This window comes from Protomyctophum bolini (assembly GCF_963924005.1).
Source record: "Protomyctophum bolini genome assembly, chromosome: 14".
Lineage (NCBI taxonomy): Eukaryota > Metazoa > Chordata > Actinopteri > Myctophiformes > Myctophidae > Protomyctophum > Protomyctophum bolini.
The window spans coordinates 9,474,023-9,499,813 of NC_137875.1; the positions used below are offsets into that span (position 1 = coordinate 9,474,023).

Consider the following 25,791-nt stretch of genomic DNA (forward strand, 5'->3'; position numbering starts at 1 on the left):
AACACTGGGATAGGCTGGGGAACTAGAGGACGCAGGTGGAAACTAACAAATAGCACACAACATGGGTAAAGTAAAACTCAAACTGGAACTATAGGAAACCAGGAACACACAATACTATTTTCGGCACGCAGTGTACAATTACATCAGGGATGATGGATTGTGATTTGTGACTAAATCAAGCTGTAGCTTCAGTCGACTAAAATCTTGTGATATAGTCAACTAAAACTATACTAAAACGAAAACATTTCACATGACTAAAATATGACTAAAACTAAATTTAATTTTATTCTGAAGACTATGACTAAAACTTTAAACGTATACATCAAAATCTGCTATCAAAATCAACACTGTTGAACGAACACACGCATGAACGCACACGCGCACACTCAACGTCAATTATTACAGCACAGTGTTGCTGCTCAGCCTTTGTCTTTGAAAGACCAGCAGTGTTCTTTCTACCCACAAAGCACTTTAATGGACATGTCAGATCAGATACCAACGCTACTAATCAACAGACGCCAGGTCAGCTTGTTCTGTAGCCTCATCCTCAACCTGTGGGCTGAGAAGCACGTGTGGGCCCCGTGTGGGCCCCGATGGGCACCGGCCTACTTGGAACGATGCAAGTTGGAAATGCATCATGCCCCATGCACCCAGTGTCTGAGTTCTTTATCAGGCATGCCCAAATATGGAGTCTATGCAGACAAAATAATAATTTGTGATACACAATAATCGGTAGCATATCGATATCGTCCGATATTTAATTAAAATGTAATCTGGTTATCGAATTGATTTTATTTTATTATTATTTATTATTCCGATATTGACAGATATTTTTTCACCGATATTGACCGATATTGACGTAATAATAATGCGACTGTAAATGGCTTTGAAAAGGAATAGAAGAAGAAAAGTTCAACATTGTGCTAATGCTAATTAATTCAAGGACCACTAGCTCCGACGGATTTTTGGTGCAGAGATGCATGTTGTAGAGCTATAGGAGAACAAACGTATAGCGACGGCAACGATAACATATGCAGCGCGTAGACGGCTCCCTATGGTTGCATGGTGTCACATGTCAACATGTATTTACTGTGACATCCCACAGGGTCCCTCCCCCTGAGAGAAAGAGAGAGAGAGAGAGAGAGATATAGATTGTGAAGGAGACATGAAAAGAGAGTGAGACTGATGGAGGGTGTTGCAGCTTGAGCTATATTTAGCCTGTTTGAAGTTAGCTCCCCTCTCTCATTCATCCATCCATTCATTCATTCATTCATTCATTCATTCATTCATTCATCCATGCATCCATTCATCCATCCATTCATCCTTCCATTCATCCATTCATCAGCACTCCACCCCTTCCTTCCATCTGGAAGGGAAGGACAGCCAGGGAGAGGATGAAAGAAGAGGAGGAAAGGTACAGACAGAGAAGGAAGGCTATAGGTATAGGAGGAGTGGAGGGACAGAATGATGGAGAGGAGGACAGAAGTGAAGGAGATATGATGAGAAGCAGAGCAATATGGAAGAGAGAGAGGAGAGGAGAGGAGAGGAGAGGAGAGGAGAGGAGAGGAGAGGAGAGGAGAGGAGAGGCGAGGCGAGGCTACTGGCCCAGATATATTAAATATTCTATATCAGACACCCATGCTGTCCTGAGTCTCCTGACTGGAAACTCAATAAGGTGACTCAGCAATACAACCCCCCAGACAACCTCCTTGGCCTGGCCCCGCCTTTGAACCCCTCCCCTCCTATGATTGGCCGGCAGCCTTCAACCAGGCTATTAATAGAGCCTTCTCATTTGTCGGAGGGACGCCACAATGTCCAGTAACATAGGTTGTCCTGGTGATATAAGTGGTCAGTCTTGATTAGTGGTCCTGTCTGTCTGTCTGTCTGTCTGTCTGTCTGTCTGTCTGTCTGTCTGTCTGTCTGTCTGTCTGTCTGTCTGTCTGTCTGTCTCACACACACAAGGACCATCCATTATCCATTATCTTCTCTCTATTTTGATGTTACTAATATTCATATTTCATTTACAACCTGTTTATAGACTTTACTTGTATTCATTCTGTATGCTATGTTGATGAATTGAATACATAGGACCACAATGGAAACAAGTCCCCATTGCTATTTTTTTAGCCTGAATGTCCGACTGCACCTCGTCATGCTATTTCCAAATGTATACAGTATATGGCTTGTTATGTGTGTTTTGTAATAATAATCAAAATTTGCGAAGTAACTAGTAACTCAAATAATTGTAGTAAAGGTGCAATATTTGCCTCTGAGATGCAGTGGAGCAGAGGTAAATTGGAAATACTCCAGTAAAAAATACTTCAAATTGTACTTCTATTGTAAATCTAGGCTACTTAGTCATTGTGTGTCGAGGTTGTGTGTTGACATTGTGTGTTGACACCAGTAGTGTTGTGTGTCGAGGTTGTGTTGAATGGATAAGATGTGTGTGTGTGTGTTGTGTGTGCATACTCGGCGTGTGTCAGTTTCCCAGAATCGAAGAGGCGATCTGAGTGGTATCATTGTGTGTGTGTGTGTGTGTGTGTGTGTGTGTGTGTGTGTGTGTGTGTCTGTCTTTAAGGAAGATCATTGTCTCTGTACCTTTCTGCAGAGTGTTTTTGTGCGTCATTTGTGTGTCCATGTTTATACTCCAAGTAGCGTGTGTTTATGTACAGTGTCAGTAACAGTATAGTACTGTATGTGTGTTCTCGTGTTTTGTGTATGTACAGTACAATTTGCGTGTGTGTGTGTGTGTGTGTGTGTGTGTGTGTGTGAGAGAGAGAGAGAGAGACACAATGGACTCTATAGTCAGATGTAACAGACCTGAATATTGTTCAGAACAATGCCAGCACACGCACGCACGCACGCATGCATGCACGCACGCACGCACGCACGCAGAAATCTCACACACACACACACACACACACGCACACACACACACACACACACACACACACACGCACACACACACACACACACACACACACACACACACACACACACAGCAGCCATTATCTCCTCTAACCTCTATAAAAACAACAACTCATTGATCCTGTATGATCCACAGCGGAGCAGGAGAAAGGTCTGGAATGATGGGCAATAAATATAGCCCAAGGAGAGGCCTTAAGCTTTATTTATGGTCCATCATTTAATGGTGAGGTTAGCACAAGTTGAGAAAACTGTCCTTTGTTGTTTGTCTTTCTCGATGATTCAGCATTGCAGTCCATGGGCAAACGCAAACCGTCACAATAGAGCAGGGAAGGATTGCATTTTGTCATACTTTATTGTGTCAAAAAAACTAACAAAACAATACATTATTCATAAATGTTCTGTTGTTTTTGACACACACACTGTCCAAAACCGTTCCTTTTGTATGATTATCTTTACTTCCCGTGGCACGGTTGAGGCAGATGGCCGCCCACTCTGGGTCTGCCTTGAGTCTTTTGTTGCCACTGTCGTAAAATTGCTCGCTCAGGGTGTGACAATATCAGGTCTCTGCTATACACAGTATAACGTTTCTTCAGACAACTTCTTCAGACAATTGAATTGAATTTAAAAACATTTTAAAATAGTGAAAAGAGCCGATCTACAAGCGCACAGCACAAGCTTGTAGATATGCTATTTTCACGACTTCTGTGCGACACTCTTGTATCTGTATAATGAAGTATAGTCCATCAAATCACATTACAAGGTAATGTTGAAATGATGTAGATACAAGGTTTCTGCCCGACAGCAACGACATGTAAGACGGTGACCCGTTGCCAGGCTGAACAGAGTATGGTGTAACGTTTCAGTCCACACAGGGACCATCGTCATCCTGGCACCATCATGCAACGTATCACGTTCCATTATGGTAACCTAAGCCTCAGAGCATAATTCCCTAAGTCGTTTTTTGGCCACATTGACATTTCTGCCTAACACTATACTCTCATAACTGCTACTGCTGCTTCAATTTACAATTTAGGCATTTAGCAGACGCTCATTCATCCAGAGTGATTTACAGTGAGCTTCATTGTGCCTTATTGCCTATATGTCCTCAGCCTATCAGAATGCTTGTTTACATTCCAAAATGACTTAGGCAGAAAGTGCCTTTAGTCAACTTTATGACTTAGATTTTTTTTGTTTTCCAGCAGTGTTAGGAGAGTTGAGTTAGGCACATATAAATAAAAGCAGAAAATGACTTTAGGCAAATTGAGGTTTTTGCCATTGATTGCCTAAGTCACCTACTATAGATGACTTAGGCAGATTTTCATTTTTGAATGTCTTACTTTTAAAATATGACTTAGACAATTATGCTATGAGAATAACGATGATAACGAATACGATATCCAGCAGACTAGCTCATTCTGTGCCCAAACCTGACAGTGTGCCTTTGAGCAAACGAGCCCAACTTCTGCATAAGGAAATTAAATTAATCAAATATAATGTAGTAGGTGTGTAACTATAGTAATTATGCATAGAATAGTCTATTTGTGTTATCAATATTGAGTCATAAACAAGAAATGATCACACTTGCAGCGTCGGCCAGAAAACTGGAAAGTCTTTGCCGACGCTGCAAAATTGCCGCGTGGGCGGAGCTTCATTTCCATCCACCCTCTGTCTAAAAACCCGGAACGCCTTCGTGACTCCACTGTCTGGAAGCACCTAGTGTGCTACACCGTGACGTGAACGAGGCAAAAGTTTGAAATAATCAATCATGATATTGATTTATCGCCCAGCCCTAAGAAAGTGTTCTTCACGACGCCTCCTGTGTGTGCAAAGGACTTTAAAAGTTTAGGAAAAAGTATGCAAAGCAATTAAACAAATGCATCACCCACGGTCTCTTCCACAGAAGTACTTAAACTAAGATACAGTATGATGATTGTGGAAATTGTGGCTATACAACAATCTCAACTGAACTAAAACAATTAAACGAGGTGCTAAATGAAATGCATTGCTTTGAAATGCCGGCCCAGGCTGTCCTGCTGTGTCCACATGGGCATGGTCTTAGAATGGTATGCTCTGAAGTCTAAACCACCTCCATGTGTAATTTAGCACACCCCTTCTAATGGACCGTTCCGCTCTCTTAATGAAAAGGCCCCGTCAGGTCAGGTGCCTCCTATCACTGCTTTGATCAACGTCCAGATGAGGGACCACCAGGGATCCAAACAGGCCCCTACGGGTACATTTGGTTCCATTTGTACACTCTAAGTGAGTTAAATTCACATGATTCTGTTCAGTTTACATTGGGGTCCCAGAAGGACTCAGGCTTTCATGATCTGCTGTCCACCTGTCCCTCATCAAAGAGTGCCCCCCACATAATGTTGCTGTCTGGCAGAAACCTCCCATCCATAACTCAATCTTTTTTTGTGTGTCTTTTTTGTAAATTAACGCCCTATACTTGATCACGCAAAAGCATCCATAAGCCTGAAATGCGTCACGTTTTGAGCTTGTGGACCACCCGACAGAGACGATATAAATAAAGTAGTACCAGCGTTCAAATCCGAGGGGGGTAAAAAATGTCTGGCCTTCTTTGGCCCTTGGTTGTGGAACGACCTACAGCACAGACTAAAATTGGTTTTGAAAGTTCCCTTGAGGAAGTTTCAAAAGATTCATCTTAGAAGATGTACAGTCCAACATCTGCACATGTTTGGATATGTACTTTCATGCCTATATATTTATTATTTCGGTTTAGATTTTGTATATTGTGTATTTTGCCTTGCTACTAAAATATTAGGACTTTGGTGATTTGTTGTATTTATTTTAGGTAGACCTACTACTTTGAGGTGTATTATGGATGTTTTATTTGCTGTTCCAAAATGTGACATTTACGATGTAGTATTGAAGTGTAATTTTATTTCTGCCTCTTGGCCAGTTCCCACTCCCAAAAGAGACGCAGTCTCAATGTGTTTTTACTGATTAAATAACGGTTAAATAGAATTTAAAAATTAATAACGGCATGCTCTCTGACAATATCTACAAATCTGTCAGAGATGAAAGGCAGTTCTCGTCTTTCACCAAACAAATGTTTGCGAGGGTGTTGTTTTGTATCTAGGAGACGTCAACATGAAGTCAGGGTTTACTGTGTCAACACCACAGTGACACAGCATACCAACACAGTAGGCCTAAAGCTAAAGGCCCAGACCCTTCATTATTGGTCGTATATTATATTGTGTTGGTTGGTTGCTTCCTCGTTAACTTCAGTGGTGGAAAAGTACACCAGTGTGTTCAAGTAGGCTAAACGTAGCAGTACCACACAATGTCGAAATACTCAAAACTTAATTAACCACCCTATTGTCAAATATCTATAAATGCTGCTTATGCGTGAAATCTCTGTCTGTCTGCATGTTTTTAGTTCACGTATTCCGAGAACCATGCGAGCATCCGCCTTGCCCGTGCATCACCGACGACCCGAGGGAGTGCCGTTTCCCTCCTGGAGTTGGTCCGATAGGCAGGTGTCCAGAACCGCTGATCAGACCCATACACTGGGCGGGCGGGCACACCCTTGGACAGGCGGACAGACGGACGGACGGACAGACGGACGTAAAGTAACTAAACCAGCACCAGCAGTATCTACTGTATACAGTACGTATAGACGACTAAAGTATTAGGGTTGTTGAGTACTTTCGTATATACCATACAGATGATAGTCTTCTAAAGAAGGACAAAATAATGCATGAAGGGGGACTTGAACAAAGGCTACAACTGCTTGGATATAGGATAGGTGTATTGGTCCCGCAAGGGACATTTTGGCTGGAATTACAGTCATCATAAAAACACAAAAAAGTAATGACCTTTTTCCCCCAGACAGCCAGAAATGGGTAAAACGCCCCCACATTTTTTTTGCCTCTGTGACACATCAAGGGACCGCAGTCTGCATTCAAAGATTTTCCTAGAAGCTTTGTCATTTTTTTTTTCTCCGACCAATGACAAAGCTTCTAGGAACATCTTTGAATGCAGATTGTGCCCCCTAAATGTGTCACAGAGACTAAATTGGTTTTGGGCGCATCTTACTCATTGCTGGCTGTCTGAAGAAAAAAAAAATTAAACAACAAAAGACAAGTCAGCCAGGCAAGGAAAAGATAAAAGAGATAAAAAGGCCAGGAAAGGACAATAAAATAAAAAATAGAGCAACCGTAGGCACAACAAAATCACATTGGTCGATCATGAAGCATTTTTAAAAGGTCTATATGGACCAGGGGGTGACTGTTGGTACCATTACACAGCTTCATTGGAGATTTAACACGGAGGAATAGTGCTGTGTTAACTGTGCACTTGTGGTGAAGTCAGCTACTGTGGATGGGTTCATTGACCTTGAGCCTTCCACCCTCTGTGCATTTCATCTGATACTACAAAGCCCACTAAGCCATTGGGAAACATCATCTCCCAGCATGCACCTCTATTGATTCTGTCTACAGGGAATGGAATTAAGATGTACTGGTTCATCCAAGGCTTTTCTTACTGCACAGCTTTAACCCATTCTGGGTGGGAACCCCTTTTGGTGTTTTAAGCATTACTGTATGTTATACTTGAAAAATAGCAGATCTACAAGCTCATAGCGCCCACTGAGTGGCGCGCTACGAGCTTGTAGGTCTGCTATTTTTGAAAAATCGTAAAAATGCGGCACAAATCTTTTAATATATATTCTTTCAGAAGAGGTCAAAATGGGTTCAAGCACAATATATTATCACTGGGTCATCAGACGTTCTGTCAGGGTCATGAAACAAAAATATTGTCTAATGTAAGATGTTGGGTTATGTTGGGTCAATGCATCATTTAATGACCATTTCATTAGCATATTGGTGCAGAACTCAAATCCAACTGACTCTCGAACTAATTAAACCGCTATCAATCTGATAACCCTCATTGACATATTGACCGTTTCAAGTCCAATCAGCAAAACCACCTGGACCAGGATCATCAGGTTATTTATGAACACTAGAATGGTGCTGTCCTATGTTGTTGTTTTGATGATCATGACTGTAAATCAATTGTTTGGAGTGTTGTCCAAAAAGATTCAAATTATGTTGTTAGTTTTGTCCAAAAAGATTCAAATTATGCTGCTGTTGTGCCTGAGTTTGGTAAGATCAAAAGTAAAGTTTGGAGTCTAACTGTACTCTCACTCTTGAAGACATCCGAACTGAAGATACTGACAATTTTAAGGTTACATCAAACTCGGAGAAGAATGGATGACTCTGTCTGTACTGACCAGAGGAGAGAGTGAGACAGGACAGACATTAACATGCACTCTCTTTCAATACCGTAGATGCGATGCTAAACTGTAAATGCGGACAATAACCTGATAAAAGACAACCTTGCATGTTCTACCACTCTGACCATCAACAAACACGACTCGACCAAGACCTTCTTGGTCCTCCCTTAAGCCCATTTAATATAAACGATACAAATATCTGCACATGTATTGTGTCAAAGTGTAACAACTGACCTCTGTCCACACCAGCAAACCAGGCAGACCAGACTGCTGTCATCATCCGGGTGGTTGTTGTGGTGGTTGTAGTCATAGCAACGGTTGGGGAGACTGTGGTAATGGACATGAGTGCATATTTGTATTTTATCATTGGTACCTCACAGTGCATTGTGAAAGAGAACACAAGTACTTTGCATACTGTAGGTTTTAACAGCATGTGTTAATTGTCAATGGCAGTGAGTCAGTTCAGGTGAGCTCGGAGCAACCAGAAGGTAACGCCCAGGGATCAAATTAAAAGAGAAATTATTACTTGCGCGCTCTGCTTGCGCAAGTAATAATTGCAACTGTATGTTGCAGATTACTATGAAAACCTGTCAGTTGTTCCGTCACGCCACCATATATGGCTGTCAGTCCCATGCCTCGTGACATATCACGCCACCATATATCCTACTAGCTCCAACATGTGACATCGTGTGTTTGGGGGTTTATTTCTCATTATTCCTCGCCCTGTTAAGTCATGTGGGTCAATACATCGTCATCAGACATCATCACCATTATGTCATCATCAAGGCTACTGAATCAAGCAAAGTAAAAACTGTCTGGGGTGTTCACAAAAGCCTACGTGACCCAAAGTGAAGGTGAAATATCCCCTTAAGTTCCACCATGTGGGTCTTCTGAGGTGAGGTGGCCAGTTGGAGAAAATCAATGGCACAATAAGTAGCATCTGAGTTATTGCTTTCAGGTAGCACAAAGGGTAACACATGTCTGCGTGGCCACCCACAAAGTGCTCTCATCTCCAGTTAGGCCGACTAAAGACCAGCATTAGTTTTGTGGTTGTGACTGAAATGTGAATGTTGAAATGCATTTTACATGTAGAATACTTTCATGTTCATATAGAATAGACTATAGACTATGTTTATAAATCTTCACATGTAGATCAAACTTTAAAGTCTCTGCATTGTGTGTATAGAGAGTATGCACATGCATGCTTTTCCCTTCAGGACACGCCCCCCTCATCTAGACTGAGTGGCAAAACATTGAGCAGCATGGAGTGTTGGAGTTTGGAAGCGCTCGTTGGAAATCACTCAACCGTCCTGCCTGTACCACCTGTTTCTAAATGTCACATAATGCAGGAGGCAGCAAAATGTTGTGTTATTGAAAACAAGCACTTCCAAACTCTGACACTTAAAAATAATCAAATGTGCAGGGCATTTCTTGACAGAAAGTAGCTCATAACATTTCTATGGTGGATTTTTATGAAACACAAACTTTGCAGATATAGAGGATAATTCAAGCTTTTCGTTCAGCTGCAATGTTGGTGAGTTTAACATTGTTTAATGCAATCAGGCAGGACTTTTCTGTTTGGATGAATGGGCTGTCAAGGCCAGAAAGTAGTTTTTTGCCACTCAGTGGGCGTTCCCGCATAACTTCCAGGTACGATGATACCACGCGCATACCCTCTATAGGCTAAACATACGCTGAACATCTTTATATGCTATATAAGTCTGATGGATTATTGTGTCCACCAGGCCGGACAGCCAGACGTCTGAAGGCCAGATACTGTGTGTGTGTGTGTGTGTGTGTGTGTGTGTGTGTGTGTGTGAAACTTTGCACGAACGCAAAGGCAAAAGGGGCATGAAGGGGCCGGCCTTGCACAAAATGCCACAAATCATGAACCTTTGCACACGCACTCCCAGTAAGTCAAGGAAGAACATTTTCAAAATGGCCTCATGGTGGTGCTAAACAGGCTCTTGAGAGTCTTGAACTATATATAGCTGGCACCCATTCTTGGTTCTGGTGACTGATTGTCCTTCTAATATGCGGCAGGTCTGTGTATTTTCAATTATTGAGTGTCGCACTACGAGCTTGTAGGTCTGCTATTTTTGAAAAATCGAAGAACGACTGACATAGAAACATAGCTTTTTCAGAAAACTGTCAGGATGTAGAAGACATTTTCAGAATCTGATCTCAGGTCAGAATGGGTCATGTGGGTCTTCTGCAGTGAGGTGGCCTGTTGGAGAAAGGAAGCCATTTGGAGAAAATCAATGGCCCAAAAAGTAGCATCTGACTTATTGCTTTCAGGTAGCACAAAGGGTAACAAAATGTCTGCGTGGCCACCCACAAAGCAACAAGAAAAACAGATCACGTTCGCTTTGCTCCCATCTCTCACTGCGCTGTTGCTCTTAAGGAAACTCACATTTCACTGTCTCCACCACACACCCCGAAGGTGTGAGAGTCACATATACTTTGAAGTTGAGTTTGGGTCAACCTCAGTGGTCCGTATACTCCCCCCGTGACCTCTCTCCTTCTTTGACCCCCAGTTCTCCCCTTGACCCCCTGACCTCTCGGATCGTTTATCATGGCGGCGGGACAGGCGTGCGTTCCGTTGACGACATATCTTTAAGAGAGAAACAAAAATATAAGAATTCTAATTATTATTTATTTTACTCAAGTAATGTATAGGCTTCTTAAGTACACTTTTGAGTTACATTTACTTTGCTTTAAGTATTTCCATTTTTTGATAGTTGATCAAGTAGATCTCAGAGGCAAATTAGGCTATTAATGTACTTTTTATTCCAATACAATTATTTGACAGCTTTACAAAAAATACATTAACTTATTTTATAGTTTGGCTTTTTGAAAATAACCAATAAGCTCACAAAGCGTGATGTGTGTTGAGCTTATAGCTCAACACACAGCTATATTTTTCGAAATCAACACATTTTTTTTAAACTATTGGTAGACCTACTATTGGCAGCACTTTTGTATTGTGTGTATTGTATTGTATTATATTGTAGTGTTGAATACAGGCCTACACAAGAGCATTTTTGCTACTTTTAGTGTGAACTGGGATATATGTAGGCTACTGGAAGCTCTGGTTTGCTGTCCTTGCATTTGTGTATCGGATTGATTTATTGGATCTTTTCTATTTTTTGTCCTCCCACAGTAAAGGCAAATTAAGGCACATTCCCATGCAGGTTCTCCTATATTCACGAGGCAACATGCCAACAAGCCAATATGTCAGACACATTGAAAGGGAACGCTGCCTGTTTGATGCATGTGGTCACGTTTACATTTCAGACATTTGATGCCAGAAAGATATGCTGTCAAACAACAGGCAACTGCATATTCATCAGTTTTACACTGAATGATATAGATAGATAGATAGATAGATAGATAGATAGATAGATAGATACCGGTAGATAGATTTGTTAGTAAAAACATAGTTTCTTCATCCATTTATAAGGTTACATTTTAGTGTCCCAATTTGATCTGATTTTCCCCATTTTGCCAAGTTTCATTTCACTTGTTTATCCTCCTATATGAGATCTCTCTCCTGATTGGATGTTATCCCGACCTGAAAAGGTATTTTCTGTTTAGACGAGAAGACCTCTGGTACTGATTGCAAAGTTGGGGGGGCCCCAGCCTTTCCACTATCCAGGTCTCTACCTGGATCTAAATTGCCAATCAAAAGATGGCAATTTGATGGATGCCAGTTCCCAGCTGATGTCATGTGGGAGTTTCGTCTGCTCCAGGGAGGCCACTGGCCCTGGGGGTGTCTGTGTTCTACAAAGAAGATGATACGATCTCCCACCATGCAACACATTTCCTATACACCCATGAACGTTTGCCCATGGGCTTAACCTTCTTCCAGGAGAAGAGAGGCGTAATTTCAGAAAGAAATAGGGGATGGCAAAAATAAGTTACCACATAGCCCCATTTCTAAAGCAGTGAAAATAGTGGATCCACAAGCTCTACCTTGAGAGCTTGGGGAGCAACTATTTCCACTATTTGTTTGGGGAGAAAATATTTCAATGTTTTCACCCATAATGACAATAGGGAGGCCATGTACACCAAATGTACAGCTCTCCATTGTAGGCTGTGTAGGCAAAGGCTGAATGAAAGCTGCGCTTTTTTTCTGGAAGATGCTGTGGAGAAGGTGTGCTCAGCAGTTGGTTTCTGTGCCAAAGGCTCTGGTGTTGTAGAGTTGACCTGGCCCCCATAGCCCCCAAATACAAAAAAATATATTTGTCCCGTTGTTAGGTCACACTTCAGGTAAGAAACACAAACTATTTAGCTTAGTTACATCATTTTCAAACTATTTGGGCCATCATTTATTTATTTATTTATTTTCAACTGTGGGTTAGATTTCCTGTATCTCCCATGCTTGACTCCTGTGCTCCAACAGTCATCCAGACTGTACTTACTGTACCAGCATTAGGCCTCCCAACCATCTCCCCACCCTGGCAATTTAGCTACAGTAGTATGGCCTTACTCTGTAGTTGTCTCTGAATGTTTGAAGCTACTGCCATCTACTGGTCAAATTAGGAACACAATTGTCAAACTAATTGTCTCATTCAGTTCTACATGCAGATGGTTTTCATTCTAGCTGTGGCCTGTGAGACTAAATGAAACCTGAAATGTTATCAGGCTGGGGATGCCTTTTTCCTCATTGGTACTCTAGCACCTCAAAGGCATCAAAAAACAAAACCTCAGACCTCCAAAATAAACTGATCAAGTTACTAAACCTAAACCTCACATCTCGGACTCACCTGACCCCGCCTGCTCCTTATGCTAGGGTGGGATGGCTCGGCGTAGAAGACTATGCCCGGACTTCAAGATATTCAAGGGACCAGAGCTAGTGCCCATTTACCTGTTTAACTACTAAAAAGTGAGTGATGCCCACAGGCACAACACCAGAGGGAGCTTCACTGTTCACAATGTTTTGTGAACAGAATACTTAGGCCTCACTCACACCTTTCGATCTAGCATACAACATTGATGCATGCTAGATGTAAGCAAGATGTAAGTGTCATGGCCGCCCCAATGCATTTCCAATGGTTTGATACAACATTTTGGACTACAAGCTGTTACCTCATACAACACAAATGTTGTGTCAAACCATGTGACTCCCATTGGAAATGCATTGGGGCAAGATGTATCACACCCTTTGTATACAACAAGCATTCATCAATCTGTTGCAAAGGTGTGAGTGAGGCCATACAGAATACAGGTTTAATGTTTGTTTTTAAAAAGCCATTGACAATTAAAAATTAAAAATCACACCCGTGTGAACCGAGTGGTGCAACTCCCCTCTCCCCCCTCCTCTCTCTCTCTCTCTCTCTCTCTCTCATTAGCAGGCAACAGTGCACGCCGTCAGGCTGGCTCAGCAGCCTAGGTGCCCAGACGGTTGAGCTAACCGTATGGGCCTCCTTGTTGATAAGGGTGGGGTTTAATGGCCCAGGGCCAGTGTATAAAAAGGCTGAGCTGCATTGCATTCAGGAGATACCCTTGCAGCCTGTAAGGTTGGTGTACTTGAGTAGGACAGGAGCTCAAAAACATTGCTTTTCGGAAAGTAAGGCTGCTTGTTAATTCATATAAAAGTAGGCTATGGTTAAAAAAATGGTGTCATCATGCTCCTTCTCCTCTGTTATGCCAGGCAATGTTTGGTATTATTTATAGTTTGTTTTAAATTATGTATGTTGGTTAATGTCTATTTTTAAAAGTTAAGTACAGAGGCTTTTTTTCAATCCATTCCATGTAAAATGTGTATGCTGTCAGGTATAATCAAAATGCCATTCATGTCCTAACATAATCAGACTGGACAATGACATTGTCAATGTGTCTGTGACTCGTCGCCACGTTATCTTGTCCTGTGAGCTGCCTGCCGACGCAGCTGGACATGTCCTTGGTCACCTCCATAGAGTTACATTATGTCGGTCACCTCTGAACTCCTGTGTTCCTTACGTACACAACATGGGTGATGATGTAATGTCTTGTATTATCTGCAGCTGACGCAGGCTTCCGGCCTGAGAGACTGCATGAGACGCACACTTCCGTCAGTTTGACCAATGATGTGTAGACTTTGACCAGTGAGGTATTGTAATGTGGGAAATACGTCCAGAGATAATGTACAATTATGCCTGTTGCTCCTGTGGTGCTTTAACCTAAATCTCGGGTCAATGTGTATGTGTGTTTGATTGATTGATTGAAATCTTTATTAACAGTTTGCAGAATTACAGTACATTTCAAGCACAAACTCAATACAAAGACTGTTAACTGTGAGTGGACGACCCAATTAAGCCTTACACTTGTTTACAACAGGGTCCACATTGTTCAATTCATCAAAACATTTAGAGACAAACAAATAGACACTTCTATGTAGTTAAAGAACAGAACAGGAATTCATCATATAGGAAGCGAAAAGGGAAAAAAAAAAAAAAAAAAAAAAAGTATATATACAGTGAGGGGAACAGGGGGATAAAAGAAAAGAAAACGAAAGACAGAGTGTAGGGCGCCTGCACACAACACCATGCGTTGATGCCATGTGTGCATATGTGCAGGCACCCAACACCACGTCCATACAAAAACATAGTACAATCCATAGTACAAAGACAGAGTGTAGGGCGCCTGCACACAACACCATGCGTTGATGCCATGTGTGCATATGTGCAGGCACCCAACACCACGTCCATACAAAAACATAGTACAATCCAGATACAAATTCAGCTTTTACAGAGGCCAGTTTCGAATTGCAGCCATCCGTAGGTGCCCTTTGAGAGCAGTTTTGAAGGAGCCAAGGGATTCACATGTCTTAATGACTGTTGGTAGGGCGTTCCACATTTTGGTCGCATAGGAGCGAAAAGAATTTAGTCCCTTGTTTGTGCCGAATCTGGGTTGTACATGGTTTGTTGCACTCCCTCTGGTGTTGTGGGTGTGGACTTCGTTTACATTAAGGAAGTATTTAGACAGGTACATGGGTATCTTGGTGGTGTATCTAATCTTGTGGACCAGACCCATTGCAAGATGCTGTACTCTGTCGTCGACCCTAAGCCATCCCAGCCTGTCAAAGTGGGCAGGGGTGAGGTGGGTTCGGGGGGTGAGGCCAAGTAGGAGCCTGACCAGTTTGTTTTGGGAGGTCTGGAGCCTTGTTTTAAGGGCCTTTGAGGTGCTGTGGTACCAGGAGGTGGATGCATAGTCAAAGAAACCTTGTACAAGGGCTCCTGTTAAGGTCTTCAAGGTGTTTTTGTCGACCAGTGAGGAGATCCTGTAGAGGAATCTTGTTCTTTGATTGACTTTTTGATTACGTTGGTGGCCATCTTATCGTGTGTGTGTGTGTACCTTAGTTGGAACCCCCTAGGCGAGGTGCATAACACCTATAAGGACATGATCAAAATAGAAATCCCAGGTTGAAATAAAATAAATGGGCACTATAAGAAGAAGAAGAAGAAATAAAAAGAATAGATCACTTTTTAACAATACAAGGAAGGAGAGAATTGAGTGGCGGAAGGGAGGAAGAAAGAGGAGGAATGGGAAGTGAAGGGAGGAAGAAAGAGGAGGGGGAGGTGAAGGAAATGCCTTCAAGAGCTCTGGATCAGCTGGTCTGGGTCTGGGTCTCTCTCTCTCTCTCTCTTTAAAAATCACACCTGAAGTGAGGGGCGCTCTTATCATACATCATCTCATTCCAGCCAATCACAATTTGCATCCTCACTTTTGTCTTCAATGTTTGTGTTAACACAAACCCGGGAAGCTGTGGTCATATGCACGCACTCACACACACACACACACACACACACACACACACACACACACGCACACACACACACACACACACACACACACACAATTCAATTCAAAGGGCTTTATTGGCATGAGAAAACATACGTTTACATTGCCAAAGCAGAAAGAACAATACAACAATACAGCAATGCAATCAAAACAAGAATGATGTACATTTGAAGGTCAGAATCTTCAATAGATCAAATTCTATGTACCAAGATCACTTGATGCTGGTATAGTGCAGGAATATACACAATGATTAGTATTTAGGGTGGTTGTGTTCCATTTGATATCCTTCTCCTATCACAGCAACTCACAAATCTTGCTGCTGTGTTTGCACATTGTTGTACTTCGCCCAGCAGATACACACACACACACACACACACACACACACACACACACACACACACACACACACACACACACACACACACACACATACACACACACACACTTCAAATTTACTTATATTGTCTATTAGACAACGATGATTAAATAGGGCATAATTGCTTAATCCATGCTTTGTAACAATCCTTATATTAAAGTTGGCTAATGGGGGTCAATTGGCCATGATTATGTCGCCATGACTCAGCCATAACTATATAAGGAGTTCCAAATGGAGCTATTATATTACCCAAATATGGAGTGTGTTGTCTAGCTTCCTTGAAAGTGTGAGATTTAGAAGGCATATAATCGGCCTCAGTAAAACCACCGTAACCACGTCACCTGCACGGACATGAAAGGTTTCTACTCTGTACTCACTTTTTCAGAAGGGAGAACCGGAAGGAAGTCCGATCCATTCAGGCGTTTATTTTCAGCAGCGCTCGCTCACTGGAACAGAACAGCAGCCCGTAGAGTCGGGGGTTCCAGTCTGGGTGTGTCTGCGCCCCTCCGCAACGATGATGTCACTGTGGAAAGGTTGTGGCTCGGGGTCATGACCTTCTGTCATAGGTCATCATACCCCTCCCTCTGTCTGGCTGGCTGTTGAATCTCTCTCTCTCTCACTTTCCCTCTCTCCCTCTGTCTGTCTGTCTGTCTATAACTAAATATAAGACAATGGTGAACAATATAGTTATCATAGTGCTTGGTGGTTTGAGTGACCTCTGCCTCTGTCTCTGTCTCTCATTAATAGGTCATAGGTCATCATACCCCTCCCTCTGTCTGGCTGGCTGTTGAATCTCTCTCTCTCACTTTCCCTCTCTCCCTCTGTCTGTCTGTCTGTCTGTCTGTCTGTCTGTCTATAACTAACTATAAGACAATGGTGAACAATATAGTTATCATAGTGCTTGGTGGTTTGAGTGACCTCTGCCTCTGTCTCTGTCTCTCATTAACCTTCTGTCATGGTGCTTGTTTCTTGTAAGGTGTGGCGCAAAAGGAACAGTCGGTAAAATAATAAATTAGTTATCTCTGAGAGAATAAATGTCAAAGTACAGTAAAAGTACTGCAGTTGCTATAACGATGACAGCTGAACAATGGTTACCAATGTTCCCACGGTAAACATGTGGAGCCACCAATCACAACAGCAGGAACACAGGTTGCCACGGCAGCCTATGCATAAACAGAAGTTACAGAACACTGATAGTTTGAAGTCATTCTTTCCTCTGTGATGTCATGCTATAATTATATAATAGTAATTTCATAAAATGCATAATATTAGTAGCCTATATGTATAAATGTATATATATATAGTACAGTATAGCTTGATAGTAGGCCTGTGTCGCAGTCACGTCCCCTTTCAGAACAACGAGGGCACCAGGAAATAATTCCCTATTCATTTTTCTCATAGGTGTTTCAAAAAGTATTTATTTAAAAACATTTTAGACTCGGACAAAGCCAACAGCCGAGTTGACAAATCATGACAATAAACACATTGTTTTGAAAGAAGAAAGAAGAGCTTTAGAGCTTTTCTTATTATTTGTTCTGCCTCAAAAAAAGTGTTTATTGTCAACTCGGCTGTTGGCTTTGTCCGAGGCTTTAAAGGTCTTTAAATAAATACTTTTTGAAACGTACCCTCTATTGTGCGACTTCCACAATAATATGTCAACTCATGCATCGCCACAATGCATTATAAAACAAGCCAAATTAAATTCATCATCACCACCACGGTACCACCTGACCTTTGACGGGCCTTGCCTACTCTGGCCAATCACAGCGAGGACCCACCAGTAGTCAGGAAGTTATAATTAGGAACTCTTTCTTTGCACGTATTTTTAAGACATTATTTAGAACTCTGTGATTTAAGACCGCGGCGGTAAAAGGATAGATAATGACACTGAGGTACAACATCTCCCCTGCTACTACAAATCCATGGTTTGACGCGACAGACGGAGTTTATAATGTGGACGTTGGAACGTAGAGAGAGAGAGACGATGGAGAGAAGGTATGTAAACAGGGTCAGCGTGCGCGCGCGAGTGTGCTTGCGTGTGTTTTGGTTTGATTCGCGTCGGTGATGCGTGAAGAAGCTTCTTGCGTTTGTTTTCACTTGGTGGCCGGGCGCGTGCGTGTCTGTGAGACAGTGTAGAGAGAGGGGGGGTGGGTGGCATTATTATACACACGAGGGCAGTCAAAACTTTTAATACTCCCCGCTTGGCACTTTTCTGATGTGTGTGTGTGTGTGTGTGTGTGTGTGTGTGTGTGTGTGTTGGGGGTGGGTGGATTGGGAAGAGGTCTACATTACAAGATGAGTGGAAGTACAGTAGGCTATAAATGTGCATTATTTTACACCTCAAGCAGACTGTGACGACAACCAAACATAGAACCCTAAACATCCTTTGAAAATGGTGAGCCCTATGGTGGGCCCTATTGTAAACAAGTGTAATGCTTTATGATGTTGTCATCCACTCACAGTTAACAGTTGTTGTATTGAGTTGTAGCCTACTTGAAATGTACTGTAATTCTGCAAACTGTTAATCAATCAATCAATCAAACAAACGGGTATATCTTTCCCAATGTAAGATAATACATAAAAAATACTTATCATCAAAATATATTGAAGTACAGCAATAGCCTACAGTATTTCATCATGACTTTTCACAAAAAAAAAAAAAAAATATATATATATATATATATGTATGTTGTGCTTGTGAGAATGGTCCAGTAAAACATTTAGAAAAATAAAGCCCATGGGTGTATGAGATTTTTCTCTATCACTAAACGCGGATGAAATTCACCCGAACACCTGCCTGTAGAAAAGACCAGGGTTGTGATTGCATGTTGTGTTTGTGTCAACCCAACACAGTATCCCAGTATTGTTTCTAAAGTGTAGTAGTAGCTTATTTGGGTTTGGTGTCTAAATAGTGGTTCTCAAACTTGTTCATGATCAGAGATCCAGAGATCCCCAAATTCATGTGTATTTTTCTGTGGACCCCCATGACCCCATCTGAAATTAGTGGTGGGTTAGATTCCAGCTCAGGGTGCTAAACGTTACAATATAAAAGGTTTCAAAGCAGATCTGTCAAGCGATGCGACCCATGGCGAGCTTGTAGATCGGGTATTTTTCAAATAGCCGCATGTCCGCATGTGTGTGTGTGTTCATGTGGCCTAGTTGTTTCTTTTGGGCTTGTTTTGGTAGACTGGGCCGCTTGTCTCTATTGCAAAATCTGGCAACACTGGTAATAGGCTGGTGTGTTGTGCTAAAGCAGCGCTTCCCAAACTTCTTTGGTCGTGTACCCCCTGTTTAGCTGAGGCCTTTAGCAGCGAAAGGCATGATTGCTCCATTATTATTAATATCAATTAGTTGTCGTTGACAGATTTGACAATGTTTTGATGATTGATGTCATTGGCTTGTTGTCAGTGTGATTGATGTCCTTGGCTTGTTGTCAGCGTGCAAAGGGAATATGACACAATATGATGGGCCTAGTAGAACACTGCCGGTACACACGCACTCACACACATTCCGACACATGCACGCACACACGCACGCACACACACTCCGAGTCTCCTCCGACACATGCACGCACGGACGCACGCATGTACACAGACACACACTCCTGGCAGAGATATCTATCCTAATAGGCCATAGTACAGTGAATCATATAATTGTCAATAACATGTCATCGCATAGTACAGTTACAGTATGATGGTGTGGTATTCCAAAACGCTTTCTAGGTTGCTTCTCGCTCTCAGGCGTCTTACTGGTGGTAATTATTCGACTTTTTATCCATTTTATTTATCAAATACTGTTAGAATTGCTTTGAAATTATGAAAAGTTGTGGCATCTTTTGTTTAAAATATATTGCGGTGGGGGCATGGTGGCACAGTCGGTAGTGCTGTCGCCTCACAGCTAGAAGGTCCTAGGTAGGTCCGTGCTCCCTTCTCCGCGTCATCAGTGCTCATACCCGAGGCAGGGTTGGCGAAAGGGCCTTTCTGTGTGGAGTCCCCTGTCAGGTGAAAATAAGCAACTTGGACTCCTCATGCATTGAAGGAAGCATGAGGTCAGTCCGCTGTCCCCCAGGTTGGCAGAGGAAGTGTAGCGCCCAGGATTACATTAGATAATTGACACTGGGTGAATAAATGGGTTACAAAATGAAATATATTACGGAGCATTAACTGTAGCTATTTCACTCAAAATAACCATTATTGCATAATGCAGTGTTTTTCTCTTTCGGTCTTCTCTTTCAGTTTTAAGCAAAATACAATAAATGTGATACTTGAATAAATGGGACACATACTGTATGATTAAGAGAAAGGGGATAGTGAAACAAAAACAAGTCTTATAGTCTGAGCTGAAGTAACTCCATGAGAGTTAGACCAGCTTCAAGAAGATAAAAAGTTGCCATGCCTGCTACTTTTTGCAAAGTATACATTTCATATAAAAACAACCTTATCTTACACACGTGGAGATAAAGGGACTTGTGGTCGGGCACAGGCACGTGTGGGAGTGCACGTGATACACACACACACACACACACACACACACACACACACACACACACTTACTGTAGTGTACACAATAAAATCCTCAGTGTTATGTGTTTCTATTTGTACCCTCTCACACATTCAATGATGTGAGAGTGTGTGACCTTTGGGGGTGTAACGTGTGTCCTCGGCTGCTCTGTGCAATACTTTTCAACAGCTCTTGAGTGTGTGTTTCTTTTTTAAATCACTTTATATAAATCAATTTGATTTGGGATTTGACTTTGCTCCATTACACCACTTAACGTATGGGTTCACTTCCTTCCCTTATCCCCCCTCCTTCCAAACCTCTCTCTCTCTCCCTCCGTCTGTCTCTCTCTGTCTCTGTTGCTCTCTCTCCTTACATCTCTCCCTTTCGGTCTCTCCCCTTTCTGTCTGTCGCTCTCCCTTTTCTGTCTCTCTCTCTCCCTTTTCTCTCTCCTCTGTCTGTCTGTCTGTCTGTCTGTCTGTCTGTCTGTCTGTCTGTCTGTCTGTCTGTCTGTCTGTCTGTCTGTCTGTCTGTCTTTCTAGGCCTCTCTCTCATTCTCTCTCTCTGTCGGTCTCTCTCTCTCTCTTTCTATGCCTCTATCTTTCTTTCTATATATCCAATCCATCTTCTCAATTTCTCTCTCATTTGCTCAATATCTCATTCTCTCTCATTCTCTCTCATTCTCTCTCTCTCTCTCTCTCTCTCTCTCTCTCTCTCTCTCTCTCTCTCTCTCTCTCTCTCTCTCTCTCTCTGCCTTTCTCTATCTATCTTTCCATCTATCCATCCTCTCTCTCATTCCATCCCACCCCCCTTCTCTCTCCTGACATCCCCTTCCTGCGTTCTGTGTGGTGAAGGAAGAGAAATGCAGAGCGGCCGTGATAAGAACAGAGACATTCCTCTGACCTGCCAAGAGAAATGGCCCGCTTCCTCATGAGAGCTCTCTGTTTGTGCGCGCACGCGTGTGTCTACACCTACGCTTTTGCATTCAATGAGTGTGTTTCGTGTGTGTGTGCGTGTGCGTGTGCATGTTTCTTAATATTTCACCAGGATATTAGAGAGAGAGAGAGGGAGATGGGATAGATACCCCAACCAATATCTACCAGCTATTGGGTCTCAATGGAAGTGTATGAGACCACCAGTTGATTCATGATTTTGACGTTGTGAGCTTGTACAGTAGATTGCTCAGAATCAACACAGACTCCAACCACTTCAGTTGTACTTGAAAACTCCACGGTCGACTACAGAAAGGACGTGTGATCGTGCCTTCGCTGTGTTGGCACCGAAGATGTGGAACAAACTCCCATTGATGATCAAAGCTGCCCCCACCCTATAGGGACTATTAAAACCACGCTAAAGACCCACCGTTTCACTGTAGGGGACCACTATAGGTTCACTTGTTGTTTTGCGGGTCGTGTGTGCGTCTGTTTAGTTTCCACCCATGTTGTGACTGACTGACTGAGTTCTTGTTGTCCTAGTCTATAGTGACTCTAGTCTTCTTTGTCTTGTGAAGTTGTCCTATTTATTTATCTTGTCTCTTTCTTCGGACTGCGCCCCGACCCGGGCCAGTGTAATGACTTGATGCTGGGCAACCTACAAATCCCTAACCTACAGTATGAACCTAGCTGTGAACCTGTGTACTAGTTATATTGTAAAATACACATTGGTTAAAGCAAAGTGCTCCTTCCAGTGTTTCTAGCGTTTTACATGAAGCTGCCCCAAAACATAGGCCACACACATTTCCCCACACACAAACATCTCCATGACAACACATAATTTGGTTAATGTCCACACAGATTGCTGATGAAACACTTCAGTGAGGACATCCCTCCCTCCCTCCAGGGACCCCCGAAGAGAAGATCTGTTTACATTTTAATGATTTCTCAAAAAGTTTAAAAATAGCAGACTCACACTCACCGTGCATCTATAGTCTAAAACATGGGTTTTCCACTGGTGGTCCGTGAAGGTGTTGCATGTGGTCCCTGACCATGCATTTAGTAATGTAGGAAAGTGAAGATTCGTATTTGAATTTATTGTATTGACCACAAGTTGAGAAACAATGCAGTAAATGATCTGGTGACGTCAATGTTGTCAGTTACTGGGAAGTTGGATGTCAAGAACTTCCACAGAAAAGTGAGTTAGAATCTCAAGGGAAAACATACCAGATTGCCTGGTTGAGTCACCATTATAAGGAAATGTGCCCATAAGCATAATCGCAAGTGTCTGCTCATAGAATAAGTTACAATGAACAGCAACATGAGTTTAATATGGAAGGTTAATTTCTTTCCCCCACACCACGACCATAATCCCCCCTCCCAACACAACAATGGTCCCCAGGTTAATTCTCAGTCAGGGTGGTGGTCCCTGGTTCATAATAAGTTGAAAACCACTGGTCTAAAATGACACAGATGCTTTCCCGGTTTCTAATGGATTAAATAAACGTAGGATTTTTACAGTGTATATAATTGTCGGTCTAGTAGCTCGCCCAAGTCCAGAGAGAGAGAGAGAGAGAGGGGGGGAGAGAGAGGTGGTGGTGGTCAGAGAATAGGTCCAGTCCAGGTCGAGTGTGTGAGAGGGGTGGTAGGAGGTTGGGGGGGGGGGGGGGGGGGCACTGAGCAGGGTGGGGGGTGGTGTGGGGGGTCTTTCCGAGGATTGTTGCAGCCAGGAGGTCTTTGAAAGCGTCAGGGGGAGCCATGGAGGAGGGGTCTTTTTCTCCCCAATCTGAAGGGGGCGGGCCCTTCTCTTTTTTTTTTGTAACTTTCCCCTAAAGGAAACTCTTTAAAAACAAACGTCTTTCCTGCTGGGGTCCTCACAGCCAGTCTGACAGCCACAGAGAGAGAGACACACACACAAACACACACACACACACTCAGAGAGAGAGAGAGGGAGGGAGGGAGACACCAGTGTGAACAGAAGAGGAGGCATCAGTGGACCTTATTAACAAGCAGACAGCAGGATCTAACTGTCCCGGTGTGTGTGTGTTTTTGTTTTTCCTTTTTTCAATACACTTTGTGATTAATTGGATTATAATTAAGGGCCACATGTGAGTGACACAAGTTTCTGGAATCCTACTTGTTACAGTGTGAACCTGTGAGGTGCAGCCTGTACCACACACACACGCTGACCGGACAGACCGCCCAGGAGCCGGAACCTTTGCTTTTCCCAGGGAATTTTAACCAGCTGAACCTCAGCAGCATCCCTATTCTATGGGGGGGTAACCTTATCCCAAAAGAATAGCAGATCTACAAGCTCACAACAAGTTGAGCCTGTGAGATTAGGTGTATAGGATGTAAGAGCAGACCGAGTGCAGGTTCGCTTCACTATACGTTTCAGAGGGTTTAAGTGGCTAAAGGTCAACGCACAGGTCACGGGTAGATTTCGTAGGTCAGAACATTTGCATTAATGTTTTATTTATAAGATCCATTGTGGTAGAGAATGATGTGGAGTAGTTTCGTTTTTTATATCTTTTCTTGTTTCACCATGAAAGCATGATGGAATAGATGGAATAGATTCCTGGATTGGAGTCTCCTGCTATGGTCCAGTAAGCAATTTCATCAGTCATTTTGAAATACCATTAGATGACACCAAGTTTGGATATACTATCTGCTATTTTGGGCTATGTGGTGGGCTATTTTCAACTATCTTCTGCTATCTGGGGCTATTTTGGGCTATCTTTTAACTATCGTTGATTTTTTTGGCACTGTTGTGTGACTAATACATAAATGGCACTATGTAACAGCTTTTATTACGACATGTAATTTTGTCCAATCTGTATGGTAGAGGATGTTATTACAGTATATCTTATTTGTGTCTCCTTGCGGTATTCTGAGACATTTAGATCATGTCAAAGGTAATGGGGCGGCAGTGGCTTAGGGGTAGAGTGACCGGATGGAAACCGAAAGGTTGCCAGTTCGAACCCGGGCTCCCCCAGAGTTAGTGTCGAAGTGTCCTTGAGCAAGACACTGAACCCCTAATTGCTCCCGATGTGGTTGGTGTGGTTGGTGCCTTGCATGGTTTCCCCCGGCATCGGTGTATGAATGTGTGTGTGAATGGGCGAATGTAATACACAATCTCTGTAAAGCGCCTTGGATAAAGGCGATCATATATAAATGCACCATTTACCATTTAATTTCTCACTTAGACACAAGATCTGACACAACATCTTTTTGACCTGAAGGTCCAGATTAAATGTATCCCCTGAGTAAGCAGACAGGCTCTATTAGCTCAATGGTAGAACATTTCAGCAGGAAACCGTGTTCAAGTCCAGGGGAAGAAGAGGAAAGTTTACAAAAGGTTACAGCTTTGTATTAATGCTCTTTTGCATTTGCAGGACAAGACGGAACGGGCGGACTGACTGACTGACTGACGGCACAGACGAGGCCGTAACGTGGCGGTTGAACTTGAGATGCTGCTGATGAGAGCGCACGTGGGGGAGCTGGTGCTGGTTCTGGGCTTACTGGTCAGCGCACGCTGCGAGGTCCGAGCCCGCGACCCCGAGGTGGAGGAGGGGGAGGAAGGCGGGGAGGAGGAGGAGGAGGAGGTGCTGATGGCAGGAGGAGGTAGGCCTGGTACAATTATTATTACACAATCCCATCGTCTCATCGCAATCATTTGAGAGAGTCGCAATTATTGTGTCATGAATGATCGTCATAATCGTTTCCATGTTGAAAATGTTTCATACATTAAATAAAAATTGTGATGAAGTGTGAGCCCACTGTGACTGCCACATGACGCCACTGCTCAAAGCAAACATTAAAAGTCCATAGACTTACTGCCACATGATGTCACATCATGTGCTGTTTTTTGTTTTTGTTTTTTTGGGCGGGGGGGCATAACTCTTCATAGACTTGGCTGCCATATGACATCATTTCTGAAAGCCAGACGTTGGAGGGGCTTGCGCTTTTTATGTATAATAATGAATGTCACTAATTTCTTTGTATATTTCACT

At 42.7% G+C, this 25,791-nt stretch overlaps 1 protein-coding gene across 1 annotated transcript in view; it reads left to right on the forward strand.

Moving 5' to 3' along the window:
- Positions 1 to 23,687: 23,687 nt before the first annotated feature.
- mmrn2a (multimerin 2a) overlaps positions 23,688 to 25,791 on the forward strand; it is a 43,127-nt gene continuing 41,023 nt past the window's right edge. The window contains exons 1-2 of the mRNA XM_080781364.1: positions 23,688 to 23,813; positions 25,174 to 25,402. Coding sequence (XP_080637490.1) covers positions 25,249 to 25,402 — 154 coding nt within the window. The 5' untranslated portion in view covers positions 23,688 to 23,813; positions 25,174 to 25,248. The remainder of the gene's footprint in view (positions 23,814 to 25,173; positions 25,403 to 25,791) is intronic.